The 20,583-nt window shown below is 39.6% G+C and overlaps 1 protein-coding gene across 2 annotated transcripts in view; it reads right to left on the reverse strand.

The window, feature by feature from the left end:
* The window catches only part of DHTKD1 (dehydrogenase E1 and transketolase domain containing 1), a 76,861-nt gene that overhangs the window by 19,524 nt on the left and 36,754 nt on the right, over positions 1-20,583 (reverse strand). For both annotated transcript variants that reach the window (XM_077169425.1, XM_077169426.1), the window contains exons 5-12: positions 19,070-19,343; positions 14,945-15,112; positions 13,724-13,922; positions 12,180-12,492; positions 10,523-10,607; positions 9,835-9,974; positions 5,272-5,422; positions 4,105-4,211 (exon numbers count right to left, since the gene is read on the reverse strand). In XM_077169425.1, the coding sequence (XP_077025540.1) occupies positions 4,105-4,211; positions 5,272-5,422; positions 9,835-9,974; positions 10,523-10,607; positions 12,180-12,492; positions 13,724-13,922; positions 14,945-15,112; positions 19,070-19,343 (1,437 nt within the window). The remainder of the gene's footprint in view (positions 1-4,104; positions 4,212-5,271; positions 5,423-9,834; positions 9,975-10,522; positions 10,608-12,179; positions 12,493-13,723; positions 13,923-14,944; positions 15,113-19,069; positions 19,344-20,583) is intronic.

Consider the following 20,583-nt stretch of genomic DNA (forward strand, 5'->3'; position numbering starts at 1 on the left):
AAAACAAGTTGGTCTCAAATGGAAAGGCTATTTATGGGAATTCATCTATGAGAGGAATTCCAAGGTCTTAACAGAGTTGTCCCAAATATCCATACATGAGATGAAAAGAAATGACATAACAGTACAAATACAACCCAGACAAAATTACTTTTTTAAGGAAAAGAAAAGGAACACAGCTTACAAAAGACACCGTTTTAAAGAAAACGCAACAGAACTAGATGAGAAGGGAGAGTGCAGTGCTAAGGAAACAAAATGAAACCAAAATCTACCATTACCAAGCTAATAAATAAATAAGAAATATCAGGAAACAGAATAGAGAGGGCTAAAGATCAATGGCATGGGCAAAGAACTTAAGATAATCCCAATAAAAGCAGATGAAATAAGTAAGCACCTATATAAACAGCAAATACTCTTCTAAGAACATTACATATATTAATTCTTATACAGAGCTAGAGAAAAAAATTAATGGCAAGAACAAAGGGTTTGAGATCATCATAGCGTAAGCAGATTAAATGACAAAAATAATAGAAATCAAACAAATATAAACAGTAAAGTGTTCTAATCACTTTACATATATTGACACATGTATGTCTCACAGCAGTCCTGAGATAGGTACCTGTTTAGTTTGCTAAAGCTGACAAAATGCGACATACCAAAAATGGGTTGGCTTTTATAATGGGGAGTTATTAACTTACAAGCTTACAGTTCTGAGGGCGTGAAAATGTTCAAATCAGTTAGACTTTGCTACCTATTATAACCTGCCAACTCCCAAACAGGAACATTCCAGCCAATTCTAAAGAACACCTTTAGATTCCACAAGGGTTCCATGCACTGAAGTAGCTTTCCAGAAACCTACAACCTCCAGATGGGTCCCTAGTCCAGATAAATCCTGAAACCTAGCCCAGCCTCTCCAGAACATCAGATAGTTCAATCTCCCTACCCCATATTAGTGACAGACCCTTCCAATATGAAACATTCAGAATTGCCATAGCCCAAATACCCCTAAAGAGAGGGATGGAAAGATCAGAGGTGATGGTGGAGTTATACAGAGAAGACAGGATTTAACAAATGAACATGATTGCTGAATCATTAAATTGATATCTCTTGAAGTCTCCAGTGGTTTAGAGCAGTTAGAAGTAAAAACCTAAAATTGTTGAATTGTAACCCATTTCAAACTCTGAAATATGTTCTACTGCTAATTGTGGCGCTGTGCTTTGAAATTTATAGCCTTTTCGTACATACATTATTGTTCACAAAAAAAGAAGGAAAAAGTGTCGATTGTGATGATAAAAAATTATTTAAGCCTTCTAGCCTCCTATATTCTGGAGCAGCTAGAAGGAAAAATCTGAGACGATTGTATCATAGCCCATGGCAAACTCTAGGATCAGTTCTGTAACTACTTGTTGACGAGTGCTTTGAAAACTATTGCTTTTTTATTTCTTTGCTTTGCATATATGTTATACTATGCAATTTAAAAAAAGCTAAAAATCAAAAAATAAAATTTTTTTAAAAAAAGCTCCCTGGGGGAAAACTGCTAAGGCATGGTATGGCCTATGTTTAACAGGAAATCATCAATAGTACCACAACAACACCAGGGGTAAATAATGGGAGGAGAGACAAGAGTTAAGGGGAGGTTTGATTTCCTGCTTGGTGAGGGTGTGTGTATCGGTTATTTTCTCTTGGGAACAACGAAATTATCGAAAATTGAGAGTGTTGACAGACTGTGGACTTTGGACATTAACATGATTTCCAATGAATGGAGGTGGTTGTAGGATGTACTGACTGAGAAGTATATTAGTGAACGATGGTGTATACAGATGATTGAATAGTGTGCTGCTACAAGAAGAAATGAAGTTGTGAGGCATGCAACATTGTGAATGAACCTACAGGACATTTGGTGATGCAAAATAAGCCAGAAACAAAAGAACAAATATTGTATGATCTAATTTAGAAAATACTTATAAGGAAACAGGGGCCTAGATTATAAGCTCTTATAATTGAGTCCAGAGTAGTAACTGTTATTTCTGGATTTTGAGAGGCTATTTTATATATGTATAACCTGGTATTTAGAGATAAAACAAAGCTTATCAGATTAGGATTAAGGCAATTCAGAAGGAAGGAGTAACAAGACATTGTCTATATTTTAGAACTTCATCTACTCTTTGAGACCAAAGGGAGAAAGGTTTATTTTGTCCAGAACCTAAATTTTCTGTAGCATATAATCTAACTCAACCTGTCTGGATAGCTCATTTAAACAATCCAAACACAGGATTTTCCACAATCCAGAAAAAAAATGAAGGCCTTTAATCCTCTATAGCTTAATGTAATGCCTGGATACATCACAGAGTATATAAAGCAGATAATCAAAAAGTGTTTGCAAAGTCCCTGGAGGGATGGGAGAAAAATTATGGAACTACTAAACTTTACCACTGGGGAAACTTGATACTGTATCAAACATCAGGGACACCCAAATGTATAGGCCAGACCCTTGATCTTGAGGCTTGCTCTTATGAAGCTTATGTTGGTAGTGGAGAAGCTTAGCCTACCTATAAATATGCCTAAGAGTTACTTCCAGAGGACCTCTTTTGTTGCTCAGACTTTCTCTCTCTAAGCCCAACTCTTTAAGTGAAACCACTGCCCTCCCCTCTACATGGGACATGAAATCAAGGGGTGAAAGTCTCCCTGGCAGCATGAGAGATGACTCCCAGGGATGAGCCTGGCCCTGGCACTGTGGGATCAACAATGCCATCCTCACCAAAAGGGAGAAAGGAAGTAGAACAAATAAGGTAATATGTGGCTGAGAGAGTTCAAATAGATTCAAGAGGCTACTATGTAGGTCACTCTTACACACACTTCAGTTTGACATTGCTGCTTATTATAACTTGCCAAACCCTAACCAAAACCATTCCAGCCAGTCCTAAAGAACACCTAAGTATTATATAAGATTCTACAAAGGTTCTGTGCACTAGGGTAACTTTCCAGAAAGCTCCAACCTCCAAATGGGTCCCCAGACCACATAAGTCCTGAAATACAGAGGGGCCTGACTCTCCAGAACGCCAGTTAGTTCCATCCCCCTACCCCAAATTATCGACAACTTCCTCCAACGTGAAAAAGTTACAATGGGCATAGCCAAAATACCCCTAAAGAGTGGAAGAAAGATGAAAGGTATGTGGAGTTACACAGAGAAGGGACGGTTTAACAAATGAACCGTCAATCACAAATGTGATTGCTGAATCATTATATTGATACTTCCTTTAATCTCCAGTATCTTAGAGCAGCTAGAAGTAAAAACCTAAAATTGTGGAATTGTAACCCATACCAAGCTCTGAAATCTGTTCTACAACTAATTGTTGCAATGTGCTTTGAAATTTATTGTTTTTTGTATATATGTTATTTTTCACAAAAAAGGGAAAAAAAAGTCAATTGTGATTTCACAGCTATATGATGATATTGTGAAGCACTGGTTATCACTCTGGATGATTACATGGTGTGTGAATATATAATATATATAAAAAATGAGTAATTTAAAAAAAATCAAAGGAGACAGTGGAGTTATAAAAAGAATGAGTATGACTCCTAAATCACTATAATGATATTTCTTTTAGTCTCTAATGTCTTGGAGCAGCCAGAAGGAAAAAGCTAAAATTGTGGAACCCATATCAAACTCTGAAACCTGTTCTATAACTAATTATTCTGGTGTGATTTGAAATTTATTGTTTTTTTGTAAATATGTTATTCTTCACAATAGATAGACAGACAGACAGACAGACTGATAGATAGATAGACAGACAGACAGACAGACAAGACAGACAGACAGACAGGCAGATAGATAGATAAAAGGTCCCTGTATGACACTGAAGATCAGCCTGGTACAGGAATCACTGACCTCAGGTATGGTCATTGCTATGAAACCGTGCACCACTGCCCTTGAGGCATTATTCTTCCAGTGTATTGACAGTGCATTGGATCCCTTTCACTGAAATACTATAACGTCCTACAGTTTAAGGTGCATATTACATTGTCTGCAGAAGGTGGTTCTGTCTATCTCAAAGCACCCAGACAGCAGCAGAAAGCTTTTTAGAACCCCAACGACATTCCCCATACCTGCAAGAAGCGCTCTATCCGACAAGAAGAGTGGTCCGGGCCAGCCCCGTCATAGCCGTGCGGAAGGAGGATGACAATGCCACTTTGTAGGAGCCACTTGGCCTCTCCTGGGAAAGCACGATGGAGGGAGTAAGAATTCCGTAAAGCAGGAATGGAACGGTCTAACGTGACTTGAACAATGAAACAAACGTTATGTTGCTGCTAGCCCCTGTAAAGCAGTTTTCAGGACACACAGATTCTAGCATTGTTATGCCATATCTAGGGAACAAAATTCATTTTTCTGGGTGAAAAACTCTGATGGCACATGCACTGGACTTTAGCGAGCAGAAGACAAACTGAGAGGGGAAGGTCCTGGCTTCTAGGCCAGTACATGCCATCTGATTTCACCTCCGGGACACCTGTCAGGATGGGCAGCTCCTACCTTTCCTTCTGGCACGGTTACAGTATAGGCCACTGTCCTCACACTGAGGGTGCAGCCACTCAACATGCCAACGGCCATGGCACTAAAAAGTTACAAAGAAATTCAACTATAGGAAAGACCTCAAGGGTACCCACAAAACTTCATAGTGGTTGCTCCCAGAAAATGGAACGGAAGGCCTGTGGGGAGGCTTTGATCTTTTACTTCACGTGCTTGGAATGTTTACAATAAACAGGTACTACTTTCATAAACCATGATTAAAAAAACAATAATAAAGACACTCAACATGGCAGCTTTCAGATACTTGAGCATTTCGAGATTGAGGGAAACTGCTTTTCAAGGCTGCCAGCTGCCCTCCCCCACACAAACCCACAGCAGGGCCATTTGGTCTTGTTATTCATACCATAGTTAAACCCTAAGAACTGACCCAAAAGCCCAGCAGCCTCGGAGCTAGCAGGTCTATCTGTTGCTCAGTTTGGCCAAGCAGCTTTCCCAAGCAGGGAGGGCACTGCATGCCCAGCAACTAGGTGAGTGGCGCCAGCCCTCCTGCCGACAGAAAATGGCCATGCCCTGCCCAGCTGCTGAGGTAATCCTCCCAGTCGTCTGGCCTCAGTGGATAAACAGAGCAACACCTCAGCTCTCTGAGGTGCTGTAGGAGCCGGGAATCTCCTAAGCAGCAGTGTCTCTTGCCATGTGTCTTCGTGAGGCAGTGGCGCATCACCATCACACACCCGCAGGCTCACACCAACCTCCAGAGATGAACGTGTCAAAGATGATCTGGGCACCATTGAAGAAATCGCCAAACTGAGCCTCCCAGAGAGGTAGTAACGTAGGACTTTCGATGCTCATCCCATATTCAAATCCTAGGACAGCCTCTTCCGACAGAGGGCTGTTGCTGACCTAATCCAAAAAGACAGGGTAGAGGCACGATCACCTGACGGAGGTGAGACCTAGGTCTGCAGAGGGCAGCATCCCATTTAAAAGGGAGGGGAGGTGCAGCAGGAAACTCGGTTTTCACTCCTGCTCACACTCTTCTGGGAAAGCACATCTACTGTTCTCTATCAGTAACCCATGCTGGGAAAGTTGGGACAAAAAAGGAAGAGATTAAAGGGCTGGGAAGTGCGTAGCAGAGGTTTGCCTCAAGGACAAGCACCAAGAACTTCTCCAATGACCCGCCTTTGGAGCTGAGAGTAAAACAGTGGCAGGCAAGCTTTTTTAAAATAAAAATGTCATAAAACAAAAAGGGAAAGGATACTAAATAATGGCCTATCTTTAGTTAGAATTCATTATTCTAACAGTATTTGAACAATAAATCAAAAGAACCAACATGACATGTTAAGTTAAAAAAAAAGCAGAATACAAAATTGTACCGGAGGAGACGTGGCAGTTACATACCACATAATCCTAAACTGGATTTAACGATTCTATGGTAGTAGTGTATCAAGGTTAATTTCCTGATTTGGGTGGCTTATCATGATGAAGAAGAATAATGTCCTTGTTTGCGAGAAACACAACTGTAGGGCATGAGGTTGGCAACTTTTCAAATGGTTCAGGTATAGTAAAAGGATTTTCACTATGCACCTAATTTTTTTGCAGTTTTATGTTTGTTTCAAATATTTTTATAAAATATTATTAAAAGCCACATCTTTGTGAATATTATGCAGCCACAAGAAGGAATACAGTTCTGATACATGCTAGAACATGGTTGAACCTTGAAATCATCATGTTAAGTGATGAACCACATATTGTATGATTCGATTTCATTGAGACAAAACGTCAAAAACAGACAAATTCATAGTGACAGTATACAGATTCGTGTTTGCCAAGGGCTGAGGGGAGAGAAGAATGAGGAGTGATTGCTAATGGGTACAGGATTTCTTTGGGGAATGATGAAAGTGTTCTGATGTTAGATAGTGGTGACAGGTGCACAATTCCGTGAATATACTAAAAACCACAGAGTTTCATATGTTGAAAAGTTGAATTTTATGGAACGTGAAATGATATCTCAATAAAGCTGTCAAAAAAACTCAGAAATTACATCTCTGCTATGATTACAACCATAATTATTTGTGATTCTTACGTGGATAAGAACAAAAAAACAATTCAAAAAATTAAAATAGACAATTTAATAGTATGGAGGGATTGTACATAAATCATCTTTTCTGTTTACTATTTGTTATAAGCTATATAATGCATTAATTTGTGAAAGACTGCCACAGTTCTCAGATTTACATGAATATTATAAGTGGGGTTTGAACCAAGCACTTGACTTGCACCTCCTTGCCTCCTTCTTCTCTCTTCCTGTCGAAGGCTGACACATCCACCTTTTCTTTATGCTTCTTCCTGACTCCTCTTTTCTGGACTTCCTCTCACTGACTTTCTCTCCTCATTGGCATTCTCTCCTCAACATATAGATAATCAAAATCTTAACAATAAAACAAGAGGTACTCACTGAATAGGGCTCCTCCAGCCATTGCGCCCATTCACAGTCAAGCTTCTAGAAAGAATAATCTAGCACATCTGTTTTTTTGTTTTATTTTTTTTTAAGGTTTATTTTATTGAAAATAATTCATGTTTGGGGAATTCAAATGATGCTCTAAAGAGGTAGTCCATAAATAATACGGACAATACAAGAGAAACAGCTTGAATTGTTCAGGAATAAGCCATAGAATCCTACATTTCCCTATTTTTAACATTCAACACTTTCTAATGTAATTAGCTGTTTAATGCACGGTCTTCCCTGCAATACTGAGAGCACTAGGAGAGCAGAGACCTTGTTTTGTAGATTCCCAGCACCTGATCCGGTGTAGACCCTCTGAATGATGAATGAATAATCAGGCGTTGAATTTGTTCCTGTGTGGAAGCCTTGGCCCAGCTTATACTTTCTTGTTTCCAAGTTTTAAATTGAGAAGCATAAACAGGGTAGGTGTAGCACATCTGTTTTCACTGCCCTAATCCCAGTTTACCCTTCAACTGAGTATAGCCTACTCTCTGCTTTCGCTACGCCACAGAAATAGTTCATCATGACCTTCAACTTGCTAAATCCAACATTCATTTTATTCTTCATCTTACCTGATGATTCCTTCCTTGACTTTGATGATACCGGGGACTCCTGGTTCTCCTTCTTCCTTTCTGAGTGCTCTTCTGTGATAGGCTTTCCCTCTGCCAGCCCCTTGAAGAATACTTTTCCCCTACCCTTTTGTCCTTTTCTCATTCTGCTCTCTTTCAGGAAGATACTTCCAACCTATGGTTTCAAACACCCTTCACCCTGATTACCTCCAAATCTGTATCTCAAGATCACATCCCTTTATTTTATATATATAAATAATATGGCCTGATAGAAACCTCAATCATTTAGCCACCTCAAAGTCAAATGCCCAAAACTGATTCCGTCATCTTTCCTTACCAGACCTGTTCCCTCTCTTTTACTCCCTATTTAGGTGAACATCATCATTGTAGATCAGTTGTACAAGTCAGAAAGCTAGAAGATAACCTAGATTAGTGCTCCATCTTTACCTCCAACACCTAAAGTACTATCACTGAAAAGTTCTCAGATCTGGCCCCATCATCCATCTATACTGTTATTATCCTAATTCAGGTCCCCATAACTTCCTGCCTGGATGACTGAGAAGCTTTCTTAACAGTTTTCCTAGCTAAGTTTTCATCCTTCTTCAATCTAGGCCTCCAAATAATTGTCAGGAATCGTCTTTCTAACATGAAAATCTGACCATCTCTTCCAAATTCTTACAGAGTGCCTCCTTTGCATAACAATCAAAGTTCTTCCCAATTTGGGTAGACCTATCTGGCAAGTCTCCTCTCTTTATCTTGGGTCCACTTAGCAGCTTAAACTCCAGTCACATGAAGCCATGTATGTAGCTTCTCTAACTTGCCAGGCTTTCTGACTTACAGCTTTTATATGGTGTAGAGTGTTCTTCCGACACTTACTATACTAGATAACTCCTCATGTCCTGCAAGTCTTAGCTCAGATCTGGCTTCCTCACCCACACAGTTCCTGACTTCCTCAAGTAGATGTAGCTGCTCCTTCACCTATGCATCTATCCCACTTTGCAAACTTGCATGCCTTAGCATTATTTCATTGAATTTATTAATACTTTTACTTTTTCCAAAAAGTATTTAGGATGGCTCATACATATACATAACACACAAGACAGTATAAATTTTAAATGAGGGGAAAAAAGATGAATAAAAGTTGATACATAGTAGAAATAGTACAAAGTTGGGAAAAATGCCCTAATGAGCTGCTCATGGATCACAGCAGGCACCATGCCCTCCCACCTTCCTAGCACTTCCTTTTATCAATAAGGAACCCTAGTCAATTACAGAATTCACGACATTCCTACAATAAAAGTAAACTTAACTGCTCAGCGGACCTATAACTACTCTCATTAGCAAGATTAAGCTGGAGTTTCTCCCCGGGTCTTCATATAAAGCACATGGAATTAGATAATAAGCTATATCTTTAAAAGCATCCTCATAACAGATGTAAAGTTTAACTGGGGCCTTTTAAATAGCATTATTCAAAAATAAGTGATATCATATATCAAACCACAATTCGATGAAAGACATTTGGGGTGAGGGGGATGTTAAATGTTTGGAATGTAGGTTATCTATCCAACTTCATCCAACTTCATCTTCTTTTGGACTATCATAAAGAAAAGATAAGTTACATGATTTTTCTTTTGAAATGAATTTTTTTATTACTTTGAGCATAAATGAATTCAAGATTATACTTCTAAGCAAATGGCTGGAGTAGGAAAGAAGATGACATCCCTTCAAACATCCCTTAAAGAATAACTTATTTTAATAAACATCATATGCCAGGTGCTATGCTAGCTGTGAGGGAGACAAAAATAAAACACTTGGCACTTGTGCTTAAGGCACTGAAGCGTATAGCAACAACTAGCACACAGAAATAGTCTTTATTCCATAAGCCCACCAAACCTTAGGGCATAGAGTAGTAACCTTGAGGAAGTGCTCTTGCTAAGTAAGCCAGAAAAATTGGTTCATTATCCACATCTTTGCTTTGCTTTAATGAATTACAGCATTATGCAGATTGTCCTATCAATCCTAGATTGATAAAATATACATTACTTACAGATAAGTAGCCAGAGCAAAATAACTCTAGCCTATTCTCTAGCACATATTTCCATTACATTACCTATCCTTTCAGCACCCCTTTATTTCAAAGAGTATTGAGTTCAATTAGTTGACATCTGTTGCTAGATGCTTTAAGAATCCTGTAACTATAATAATGGCACTTGGACTTTACAATAAATATTGAAACATCCTACCTCCAGAAATCCCTTCTGATTAGGATCCATGTGGTTCAGAGGGATGTAGGTATCATCAGTCTTCTGGCAAACCACCATTGCATGCCTTTGACTAAAAGTTCCACGGCCAACATCTTGGCCACTCAGACGGACATTAAAACCTTACGAAAGCAAAGAAGGGGGGAAAATCCAGGTTCCTGTGAATAACCCAAGTAATGATCAGGCCCAGGGCTCCCTGAATACTTATATGATCAGCTCATCCTGAGAATTTTCCTTAAGATAATGGATTATAGTTTTAAAAATAAACCTGCCCCATATTCAGAAGTCTATAGTCAAGTTGATGCTGTTTAAACATGGAGAGCCATTCTTTGCCCTACACTTTGGAGGAAAATAATATACCTTCTATTTTGTCCAGCACTGATTCCTCTGTTTCCTAAGAGGAATTCCTGTAACTATTAAGGAGTCTATATAGTCCTGTAACTATATCTTAAGACTAAGATATAGTCAATTCTTTGATGAAGGTTATCAACATGACTTATATACGGTTAGGTCAGATTGTCAGGTAAGAAAAGTTAACATGTTGCAGAATCTCCCTAGTCAATGAAAGCGAGAGGAGATAGTTGTAATGCAAAAGCCACAGAGGTCACCTGTAACAAATGTCATAAGAAGCATTCTCTACCAGCTGTGCTGCTAAACAGAAATTTCCTACCTTGAGCAAGTAATGAGCCCAAGGCAAGGGCTTCTGCAGTGGCCCAATCTAATTTTGATCCATCCATCATTTTCTCCATTCTAGACTATAAAATTGAGGAGGAAGAGAAAAGAAACTTTTAAGAGTTCAAACCCATTTTCACATTGAGTTCAAAAGTTTAATGCTACAACGGTAACTATCAAAAACATAATGTTGAATTAAAAAAAAGCAAGTGGGGAAGCATGAGAGCAATTATATAAAGTTTAAAACATGTGTGCTGGTTGGAAAGGAAGTATGCCCCCTAAGAAAAGCCATGTTTTAATATGTCTCATTTCGTAAAGGTAGAATAATCCCTATTCAATACTGTATGTTTGAAACTGTAATGAGATCATCTCCCTGGTTGATGTGATTTAGTCAAGAGTGGTTGTTAAACTGGATTAGGGGATGACATGTCTCCACCCATTTGAGTGGGTCTTGATTGGTTTACTGGAGTCCTATAAAAGAGGAAATATTTTGGAGAAAGAAATTCAGAGAGAGCGACACTACGAAGCAGAGAGTCCACCAGCCAGCAGCCTTTGGAGATTAAGAAGGAAGACGCCTCCTGGGGAGTTTCATGAAACAGGAAGCCAGGAGAAAAAGCCAGTAGATGGCGCCTTGCTTGCCATGTGCCCTTCCAGCCAGGAGAGAAACTGTGACTGTGTCCGCCATGTGCCTTTCCAGATGAGAGAGAAACCCTGAACTTCATCGTCCTTCTTGAACCAAGGTATCTTTCCCCAGATGCCTTTGATTGGACATTTCTATAGACTTGGTTTAATTGGGACATTTTTTCAGCCTTAGAACTGTAAATTAGCAACTCATTAAATTCCCCTTGTTAAAAGCTGTTCTGTTTCTGGTATATGGCATTCTGGCAGCTAGCAACCTAGAACAACATGCAAAACAAACGAACTCACTTCAGGTTAGTGGTTCCCTCGGTGGATACACAAGAGGAGATATAATGAGTGTGGATACATGGAGATGTGTATTTCAATATTCTATTAAGCTGGGAGCAAGTACATACCATTGTGTGGTAATGGTCTCTATACCTATAATAAAAGCTTAGAAATGAAGTTAGTATTTTAAAACACCCCAAAGAGGTATCCAAGTTTAAGATAAATGAACACATTTAACTCAAGTAACCCACAGTCCCAGTTTGTTTGGGATGTTCCCAGGTCTAGCACCAAGAGCCCCACATTTTGGGAAATCCCTAGAGCCTAGGAGAAGCAGGATGGTGGTCATCTGGTATTGAACATGAGACAGTGCATGTTACCTCAATATATTTAAAGGTCTAGATGGTGGCCTTCAGGGCACGAATGCCGCTTTTTGTTTATTTTATTGAAACCCCCCAAAAGAATGAAAGTTTTTTCTACTCAATGGTCAGAAAAATCAAAACAGACTCTCCCAGATTTCTGTATTTTTTATAATGCACAGGTATTAAACATGTATTATTAAGCAAGCAAAAAAATGAATAAATAGAGGAAATGTAAAGTAGACAAATGGCAAGTTAATTGACTGTCAGCCCCAAAACCATAGCAGGATTTGGCTTAGCTAACCAAAAAGACCAGACCAACTTCAATCCCTTCATTGAGCAAGAAGAAAACAGAGTAATGGGGGATTCAAGTGCCCCCTGGAAAGGGCCTACCTGAACATACATCTTTAGAAGGTGGCTATGCATCTGCAGCTCCTCCGGCACCTCCACGGACTTCATTCCAATGAACCGCAGCAGGTCTACAGGCATGCCTGTGCTCCACGTGGTGATGCACGCTTTTGGCTCAACCAGGCCCTGCCAGTGGGCCTGCAGGTGAGTGGCAGGGGGGCTATAGTGGTCCGTATTAGTTAAATGGTCATTTAACTTTGAAAAGTAAGAGGCTTTTATTTCAGACACCTCCTCCTGGGTCATGAGTCCATTGGCAATCAGGTGCTCTGCGTATGTGTCTGGGATGCTTTTCCGGGCTCTGTTCAAGAAAGAGGGGAGAAAAATTAATCTGATCTGTAAAAATCTAAGAGAGAAAGATACAGTGGTGGTCAAAGGTACTGTACAGTGTCAGCTCTATAAAAAGGCTCTCACCAAGTTAACTTCTTCCAGGCAAGCGACAGAGAAAGCAAATGAATCTTTATAAACGTTTGTCCACATTCAGGTGAAAATAATTAATAGCAGAGATTTTCTATGAATTGTTAAGTTCTGGGCAGTTATTGACAAGAGTGACCTGCACTGTCTATCCATTCAGTGTCCCTGTATTTCCAAAAGTATTGAATCCAAAGTTAACACCTGTTTCAGGTTGTGTCAATAACTATAATGATTGGCATCTGGATTTTAGGACCCCAGTAATAATGCCCCACTTCACACTCGTAGAATACCTTAAAGTATAATGTCTGTTCAGACATTATATTTAATTCTGACAAAAGTGAGATGTAGGACAGAATTTTTTTAAAGGGTCCTTTGAGGCCCATCAAGTTACTCAGCTGGTAAAATCAGAGCTAAGCAAATAATCCATATTTGTTCTTCACAGAGCTGGGCTCTTTCTGCTAACTATGAACACAAAGTCCCAATTTATTCCTCTGCTTCCATTTATTCTATGACATAATAAACTGGGGGATAGAGGTCTGTTTTACTTCCGGATATCCAGAAAGGAAATTCCAGAATAACACAATCCCTGTCTGTCAGATGAAACTTCTGAGTCAGAGCTGTCCACAGAAATATAACGCAAGCCGAGAGATAATTTAAAATTTTCTAGTAGTTATATTGGAAAAGAAACAGGTAGAATTAATCTTAATAATGTATTTTCTTTAAACCAATATAGCCACAAGAATGTCATTTCAAAATCTAATCGATATAAAATTACTAGTGAGGTATTTTACATTCTTTTTTTTTCATACTAATTCTTTGAGATCTGGTATCTATATTAGACGTAGGGCACATTTCAGTTTAGACTATCCACCTTTCTAGGGCTCAATAAAGTAGCTACTGAGTTTGAAGAATATGGGGAGCTATTGTGAGACTGTAGGTTAACCAACCATCCCAGTTTGCCTGGAACTGTCCCAGTTTTAGCACTAAGTTTCATGTTCCAAGACACCCCTCAAAATCCCTGGCCAGTGGGGAAGCTCACTCTACCTGAAAGGGCTAATGCAAATAAGAGGAAGCACAATGGGTGGGTGGGGCGCTAACCAAAGTTTTGTAAGTTTTACCTGATGATTTTGTACATGGTAGGGTTGGTGAAGAAAGGCTCGTCTAGTTCGTTGTGACCCCACTGGCGGTAGCATAATAAGTCAATGATCACATCCCTGCGGAACTGGCGCTGGTATCTACAGGCTAGCCGTGCGGCTCGGACCACTTCCTCCGGATTATCTCCATTGACATGGATGATGGCACAGCCCACCAGCTTTCCTGCAGTAGAGAAGACCAGATGAAGTGGGTAGTTAACCCAGAACAATGTTCAGCCACCTCAAGTCCTGTGACCCACATGGCAAGGACAGCCAGGCCCTTGGGGTGGTTTGGATTGGCTGTGGACGAACCTGGGCTTCGGAATCCAAGTCCCAACTCTGTGCCTTACTGTATGACCTTGGTAAAGTTATGCAAATTCGCTGAATCTCAGTCTCCTCGTCTGTAAAACTGGTATGATGTCTTCTGCCCCTTAATGATATTGTAAAGATGAAATGAGCTAGTGCTTAATGGTGCCTAGTACAAAATAGCTAATATTTATCTTGGTACAATTACTGTTTTTTTTCTTCCATCTGTGATAAAAGGATCATTAAAGATGATTCCCAGAAATAGATGGATTTTCTCCAAGGAGAGGATCTAGATTGGATCTTCAGTATCTGTCAGACTGATCACTGCATCTTCATATAGACAGTTCCAAAAAGGGTCTGATCTAGCCTCTTGGTGTAAAAGCAAAAGAGTTCCTGCCATCTAATAGTTCTTATAACTGTGAAATAGAGAACAGGAAATAAAAGTCCTGCCTTTCCTTTAAGTCTGTCAATTTTCACAAGTTAAAACAATTGACTTTGATTCTTTACCTTTTATTTCCAACCAAACCACTCACCCAAATTTAGTAGTTGGACACATCCTTTTTGAATAAGATCTTGGGTACTCCAAGTTTGAATATCCTAAAGACAATTAATACAGTGTTGTACCAACTGTGGTGATTTCTGGTTTCTTATCAGATGTTCAACTGGTTATTTAGACAATTGAGAATGCACATTCTAAGTTCCATTCCTTTCATATTTCTTTAGATTAAAAGATCACACTCAGACGTCAAAAGGGATATTAACTCAGTTATTAACAGTGTTGCTGACTACTAACACCAGATCTCACCCCAAAAACAGAGGGACAGCCAATGAGGTTCATTGCTCTGAGTGAACTAGAAGTTTCTCTAAGCATTACATGTCTGACCCAGCAACACTACATACCAATATCACTACAGTATAAGGAAGACCTTCCTCTTTCTGCTGGAGTGGTGTATCCAAGCTGGTTATTGACAATCAAATGGACACTCCCACCAACTCTGAAATGTGGGAGATTAGAGAGCGTGAACGTTTCAGGAACAATCCCTTGACCACAGAAAGAAGCATCACCGTGTACCTAAGTCATGGTGAGAAAAGAAAAGGAACACAAAGGTGAAAGAAATTAAGTTTTCAGATTGGAATAAATTGTTTTAAAAACACTAACAGAAGCAACACTGCCACCCTTTTGGTACACCCCTGTCCTAAAAATCTGCTGGCTACACGATTTTCCTTTACCTTTTACAGCTGCTCTCTGTTGACCTGTTCCTTCTATCACATCATCACCCCTCTACATCACTCAAGCAAACATTCTAGTATAAACAGCAGCATCAGAGAAGGAGAAGCTGTTGGAGGTGCAAAGAGAAATGCAACTCCAGTAAAGCTTTCAGGATAGCAGTCTGCAAGACATGAGGAGTGGTGCACAAGCCTTGAATAATTATTTCTACCCCAATCCTCTTGCCCCTGAAAACAGACTGGCATGTAGCTCACACTGCCTTATCCTTGCTGGGTCTATTGGCTGCCATTGAGGACGCAAGGAAAGAATGATGGAAGAGGAAACACAAAGAAGTGTGCAAGAAGAGTGTACCATACAGAAATGAAAGAAGGTTTTGAGAAAAAATAAAATATCAATGATTATAAGAGAATATCTAAAATGTGCTATTCTATTCAAAGTTTGCTAGATTATAATATCACATTACTTCAAAGCCTGGTAGGCTTAACAGTTTGGGTACATAGGTGGTTCAGTGGTAGAATGCTCACCGTCCATATGGGAGACCCAGGTTCGATTCCTGGGCCATGCACCCACCCAATCCTTTTTTGCTTAAGCATTTGCATGACTATTAGTGCTTTGAAGTCAATTAAAAAGTGCGCAAGTGAGGGAGGGGCCAAGAGGCGGCTTAGCAATGTGCGCGTTTTAGTTCGTCCTCCAGAACAACTACTAAATAACCAGAAACAGTACACAACAGCTCCCGGAGCCATGATAGTGACCAGACACACAGCGCACCCCAGCCTGGACCAGCTGGACCGGCTGTGAGTGTCTGGAACCGTGAGTTCCCCAAGTTGTGGCAGCCGGCACCTGGTGCCCCTCCCCCACAGGCGGCTTCCCCGAGGGAAAGGAAAGAGACTCTAACAGTAGTAGAGACTGAGTCCAACCAAACACCAATTGTGGCATTAATAAACAAATTGTGACTACTAAAAATAGGCCCCCAGCTCAGGCGAACCTGGTCAAGGCGGAGGTCGCTTATTGGGCTAACTGAAAAAGAGGAAAGGGGACGAAACGGAGGTTTTTTTGACTGTTTCTACAGAGGCTTGGCTGCCTCTGGATTCAGCGGCATCAGGCTGCAACCGCCCCAGGCATAGGCAGAAACAGACTGCTTTCAGGGCTGTCTCCCACCTGTGCCTTCCCCAGGGGAGGGGTGAAGCCCAACTTAGGTGGAACCCCTCTCTCAAGGAATTCAGACCCCAGGGCTTGGCAATTTAAAGCCATTAAAACCAGCCTACAACCTCTCCTCTGTCTCCACCACACCCCCAGCAGGGAGAGCCTTCCAAAGTTAAAGAGCCACAACATCTTTTGCTGGTGGGACCCACAGTCAGACAAGCACCACATACTGGGCAGGATAAGAAAAACAGAGCCCAGAGGCTTCACAGGAAAGTCTTTCAACCTGCTGGGTCTCACCCTCAGGGAAAACTGATGCAGGTGACTCCTTCCCCTTGATAGGAGGCCAGTTTAGTCTGGGAAAACCTGGCTGGAATCTGTAACACCTATGTAGACCCTCCTAAGGGTGGGGAGGGAAAAGGCACCTTACAAGCAGGACAAGAAACAAGAAAAAAAAAAAGAAACAAGAAAACAAGAACTGAAAAATAACCCTCTGTTAAACAAAACTTAAGCTAGAGACCCAGAAAAAGCTGAACTGAAGGTCAAAGAACAGATAGACAACAAACTCATATAGCAAGAAAACCCTAGGTAAGATAAGTGAAAGCAACCTCCAGAATAAACTAATTAAGGTAATTAAATGTCTAAATGCCAGCAAAAAATAACAAATCACATCAGGAAAACTGAAGATATGGCCCAGTCAAATGAACAAACCAATAGTTCAAATGAGATACAGGAGCTGAAACAACTAATTCAGAATATATGAACAGAAATGGAAAACCTCTTCAAAAACCAAATCAATGAATTCAGGGAGGATATGAAGAAGGTAAGGAATGAACAAAAAGAAGAAATGGAAAGTCTGAAAAAACAAATCACAGAACTTATGGGAATGAAAGATACAGCAGAAGAGATGAAAAAAACAATGGAAACCTACAATGGTAGATTTCAAGAGACAGAGGTTAGGATTAGTGAACTGGAGGATGGAACATCTGAAATCCAAAAAGAAACAGAAACTATAGGGAAAAGAATGGAAAAATATGGGCAGGGACTCAGGGAATTGAATGATAATATGAAGCGCACAAATATACGTGTTGTGGGTGTCCTGGAAGGAGAAGAGAAGGGAAAAGGAGGAGAAAAACTAATGGAAGAAATTATCACTGAAGATTTCCCAACTCTTATGAAAGACTTAAAATTACAGATCCAAGAAGTGCAGCGCACCCCAAAGAGAATAGATCCAAATAGACGTTCTCCAAGACACTTACTAGTCAGAATGTCAGAGGTCAAAGAGAAAGAGAGGCTCTTGAAAGCAACAAGAGAAAAGCAATCCATCATATACAAGAGAAACCCAATAAGACTATGTGTAGATTTCTCAGCAGAAACCATGGAAGCGAGAAGACAATGGGATGATATATTTAAATTACTAAAAGTGCACAAGTTATAAATACAGAAGAAAGAGCAACCTATCATACCTATCAAGGACCCCTGAAAATTTTCATACTGAGACCATATATAGATTTCAGTTTTGTGTTTCCTGTAAGTTGATCAAAATGTCTGGAAAAAAATGACTAAAACTGTTTGCATCTTTGTATGTATTTATTAATTGATGTAATAAAGCTTATTTTCATCACAAAAAGTGCCACTAAAACACACAAATATATAGGATTTTGGCTAAAAAGCGAAGCACTTCTTTCACTAACGGAAATTTCCAGCCCATACCTTCCCAATGATAATCTATACTCTTAGAAGTAGCAGGTATATCAACTGATAACCCCATCAACTCATAATTAAAGGAAAAACACAAACCCCATGTGCTGGTTTGAAAAGAAGCATGCCCCCTAGAAAAGCCATGTTTTAATCAAAATATCATTTCGTAAAGGTAGAATAATCTCTATTCAATACTGTATGTTTGAAACTGTGATCAGATCATCTCCCTGGATGATGTGATTTAGTCAAGAATGGTTGTTAAACTGGATTAAGGGACGACATGTCTCCACCCATTTGGGTGGGTCTTGACTAGTTTATTGGAGTCCTATAAAAGAGGAAATATTTTAGAGAATGAGAGATTCAGAGAGAGCAGCACCACGAAGCAGAGTTCACCAGCCAGCAACCTTTGGAGATGAAGAAGGAAAACACCTCCCAGGGAGCTACATGAAAAGGAAGCCAGGAGAGAAAGCTAGCAGATGACACCGTGTTTGCCATGTGCCCTTCCAGCCCAGAGAAGCCCTGACTGTGTTCGCCATGTGCCTTCTCTCTTGAGAGAGAAACCCTGAACTTCATCGGTCTTCTTGAACCAAGGTATCTTTCCCTGGATGGATGTCTTAGATTGGACATTTCTATAGACTTGTTTTAATTGGGACATTTTCTCAGCCTTAGAACTATAAACTAGCAACTCATTAAATTCCCCCTTTGAAAGGCCATTCTGTTTCCGGTAATTGCATTCTGACAGCTAGCAAACTAGAACACCCCAGTCAGAAGTCAGTTGCCTTGAGACTAGATCTCAGATCTGTTATTAATTTTTAAGATGACCCAAGAATCTTCTTTTCTCAAAAGTTCACTTCGGGGTCACCTTAAATGTCTGCCATCTCCTTTGAGTCCTACCAACCTTGACATTCTTTCTTCCCGGTTTTCCTAATCTCAGGCCTCACTCCTTGAAGCAAGAGGTACCTGTAAGCAAATGACTTTGTCTCCAGGCTGGGCTGAACTGTCTGAAGAGTAGTCCCCATCCTGTCGAGACTGTTGTCTTCCACGAGTTTTCCCAACAGCCACTGGGTTGACAGCTTCAAGATGTGAGGGGTTGGGTAGCATTGTCACATGGAGGGGATGGTGTGTGCCAAAGTCCAGGTCAACAGAGGAGGTCAGATGAGACAGGACATCTCCAGTGGCTGAAACATTTTCTGGAAATTCACTTAAACCTCGCATTTTACGGAACATCAGCTTTATGAAATACAGACACAAAAGAAAAACTTCCTTTTATCACAGTGGAGGCTAGGGAAGTGGGGCTTAGTTTAAAGCACACAATTTTAAAAAAACTCATTGAATGCTTTTATAATTATTAGAAGCTTGCATTTTAACTATAGACACAAACTTCTAACTGCTCAACTGCATACAACTATTTGGCAATCTTCAGAATCAAATGAAGTACCAAGACTTTAAGAGGAATTTCACATGATGCAAATAATAAGTTATATCTGACTAGCAATAAGAAAAAATAATTTAAATAAATCTGTTAGAATATACTTTCCAAAAGAACTTTGTATTATCGTTTCAAAGGAAGAGAAGAAAATAATAGAATAAAACTTAATCCCATTTGAACAAAGAGTGAAGGATACTACTTAACTCAAGTGAAATATATGAACGATACTGTTCAATTCTCAAAGGACTTGTCAGCAAACACTCTCTGACCTAATTTTCACATTCTTCTATGAGATTGGTGTTATTACCCCATTTTACTAATAAACAAGCAAGAGAAGTTAAGCAAATTGTTAAAAGTCTTCAGCTAGTAAAAATATTTATTCCTTCTAGCCTCCAATATTCTGGAGCAGCTAGAAGGAAAAACCTAAGAGGATGGTATGGTAGTCCATAACAAACTCTGGGATCTGTCCTGTAACTACTTGCTGAAGAGTACTCTGAAAACTATTGCTTTTTTCTTTCTTTGCTTTGTAAATATGTTATATTATACAATAAAAAAAAAAACTTTAAAAAAAGTCTTCAACTAGTAAGTAACAAAGCCGGATCACAAACCAAAGTATTTACCAAAAATGAGACACTATTCTAAATTATCCAAACTTCTGTAATGACCCAAAAGTTTTTCAGTTTGCAACAGCTTCTTACTGCTCTATCTACAAATATGAACATACATATTCATATAATGCGGGTTAATAAGGTTTCTCACAAATCATTTCTACATCTTTGCTTAATTTTTTGTCAGGGATATTTTAGAATACAATTTTTGGTGTAAGCATTTCTTCCTTTATTTAAGCACATGCCTCCATCTGTCAATGTTTTTACTCTGCTATGATCTACCTTTTCTAAGGCACTTGTCTTTAAAAACCCAATTATCACGTCTTCATCTCTATGGAATTTGCTTATTCTAAGTATTTTATATAAGTGAGATCATACAATATTTAACATTTGTGCCTGGGTTATTTCACTCAACGCAATGTCTTCAAGGTTC

The sequence above is a fragment of the Tamandua tetradactyla genome, chromosome 7 (assembly GCF_023851605.1).
Source record: "Tamandua tetradactyla isolate mTamTet1 chromosome 7, mTamTet1.pri, whole genome shotgun sequence".
Lineage (NCBI taxonomy): Eukaryota > Metazoa > Chordata > Mammalia > Pilosa > Myrmecophagidae > Tamandua > Tamandua tetradactyla.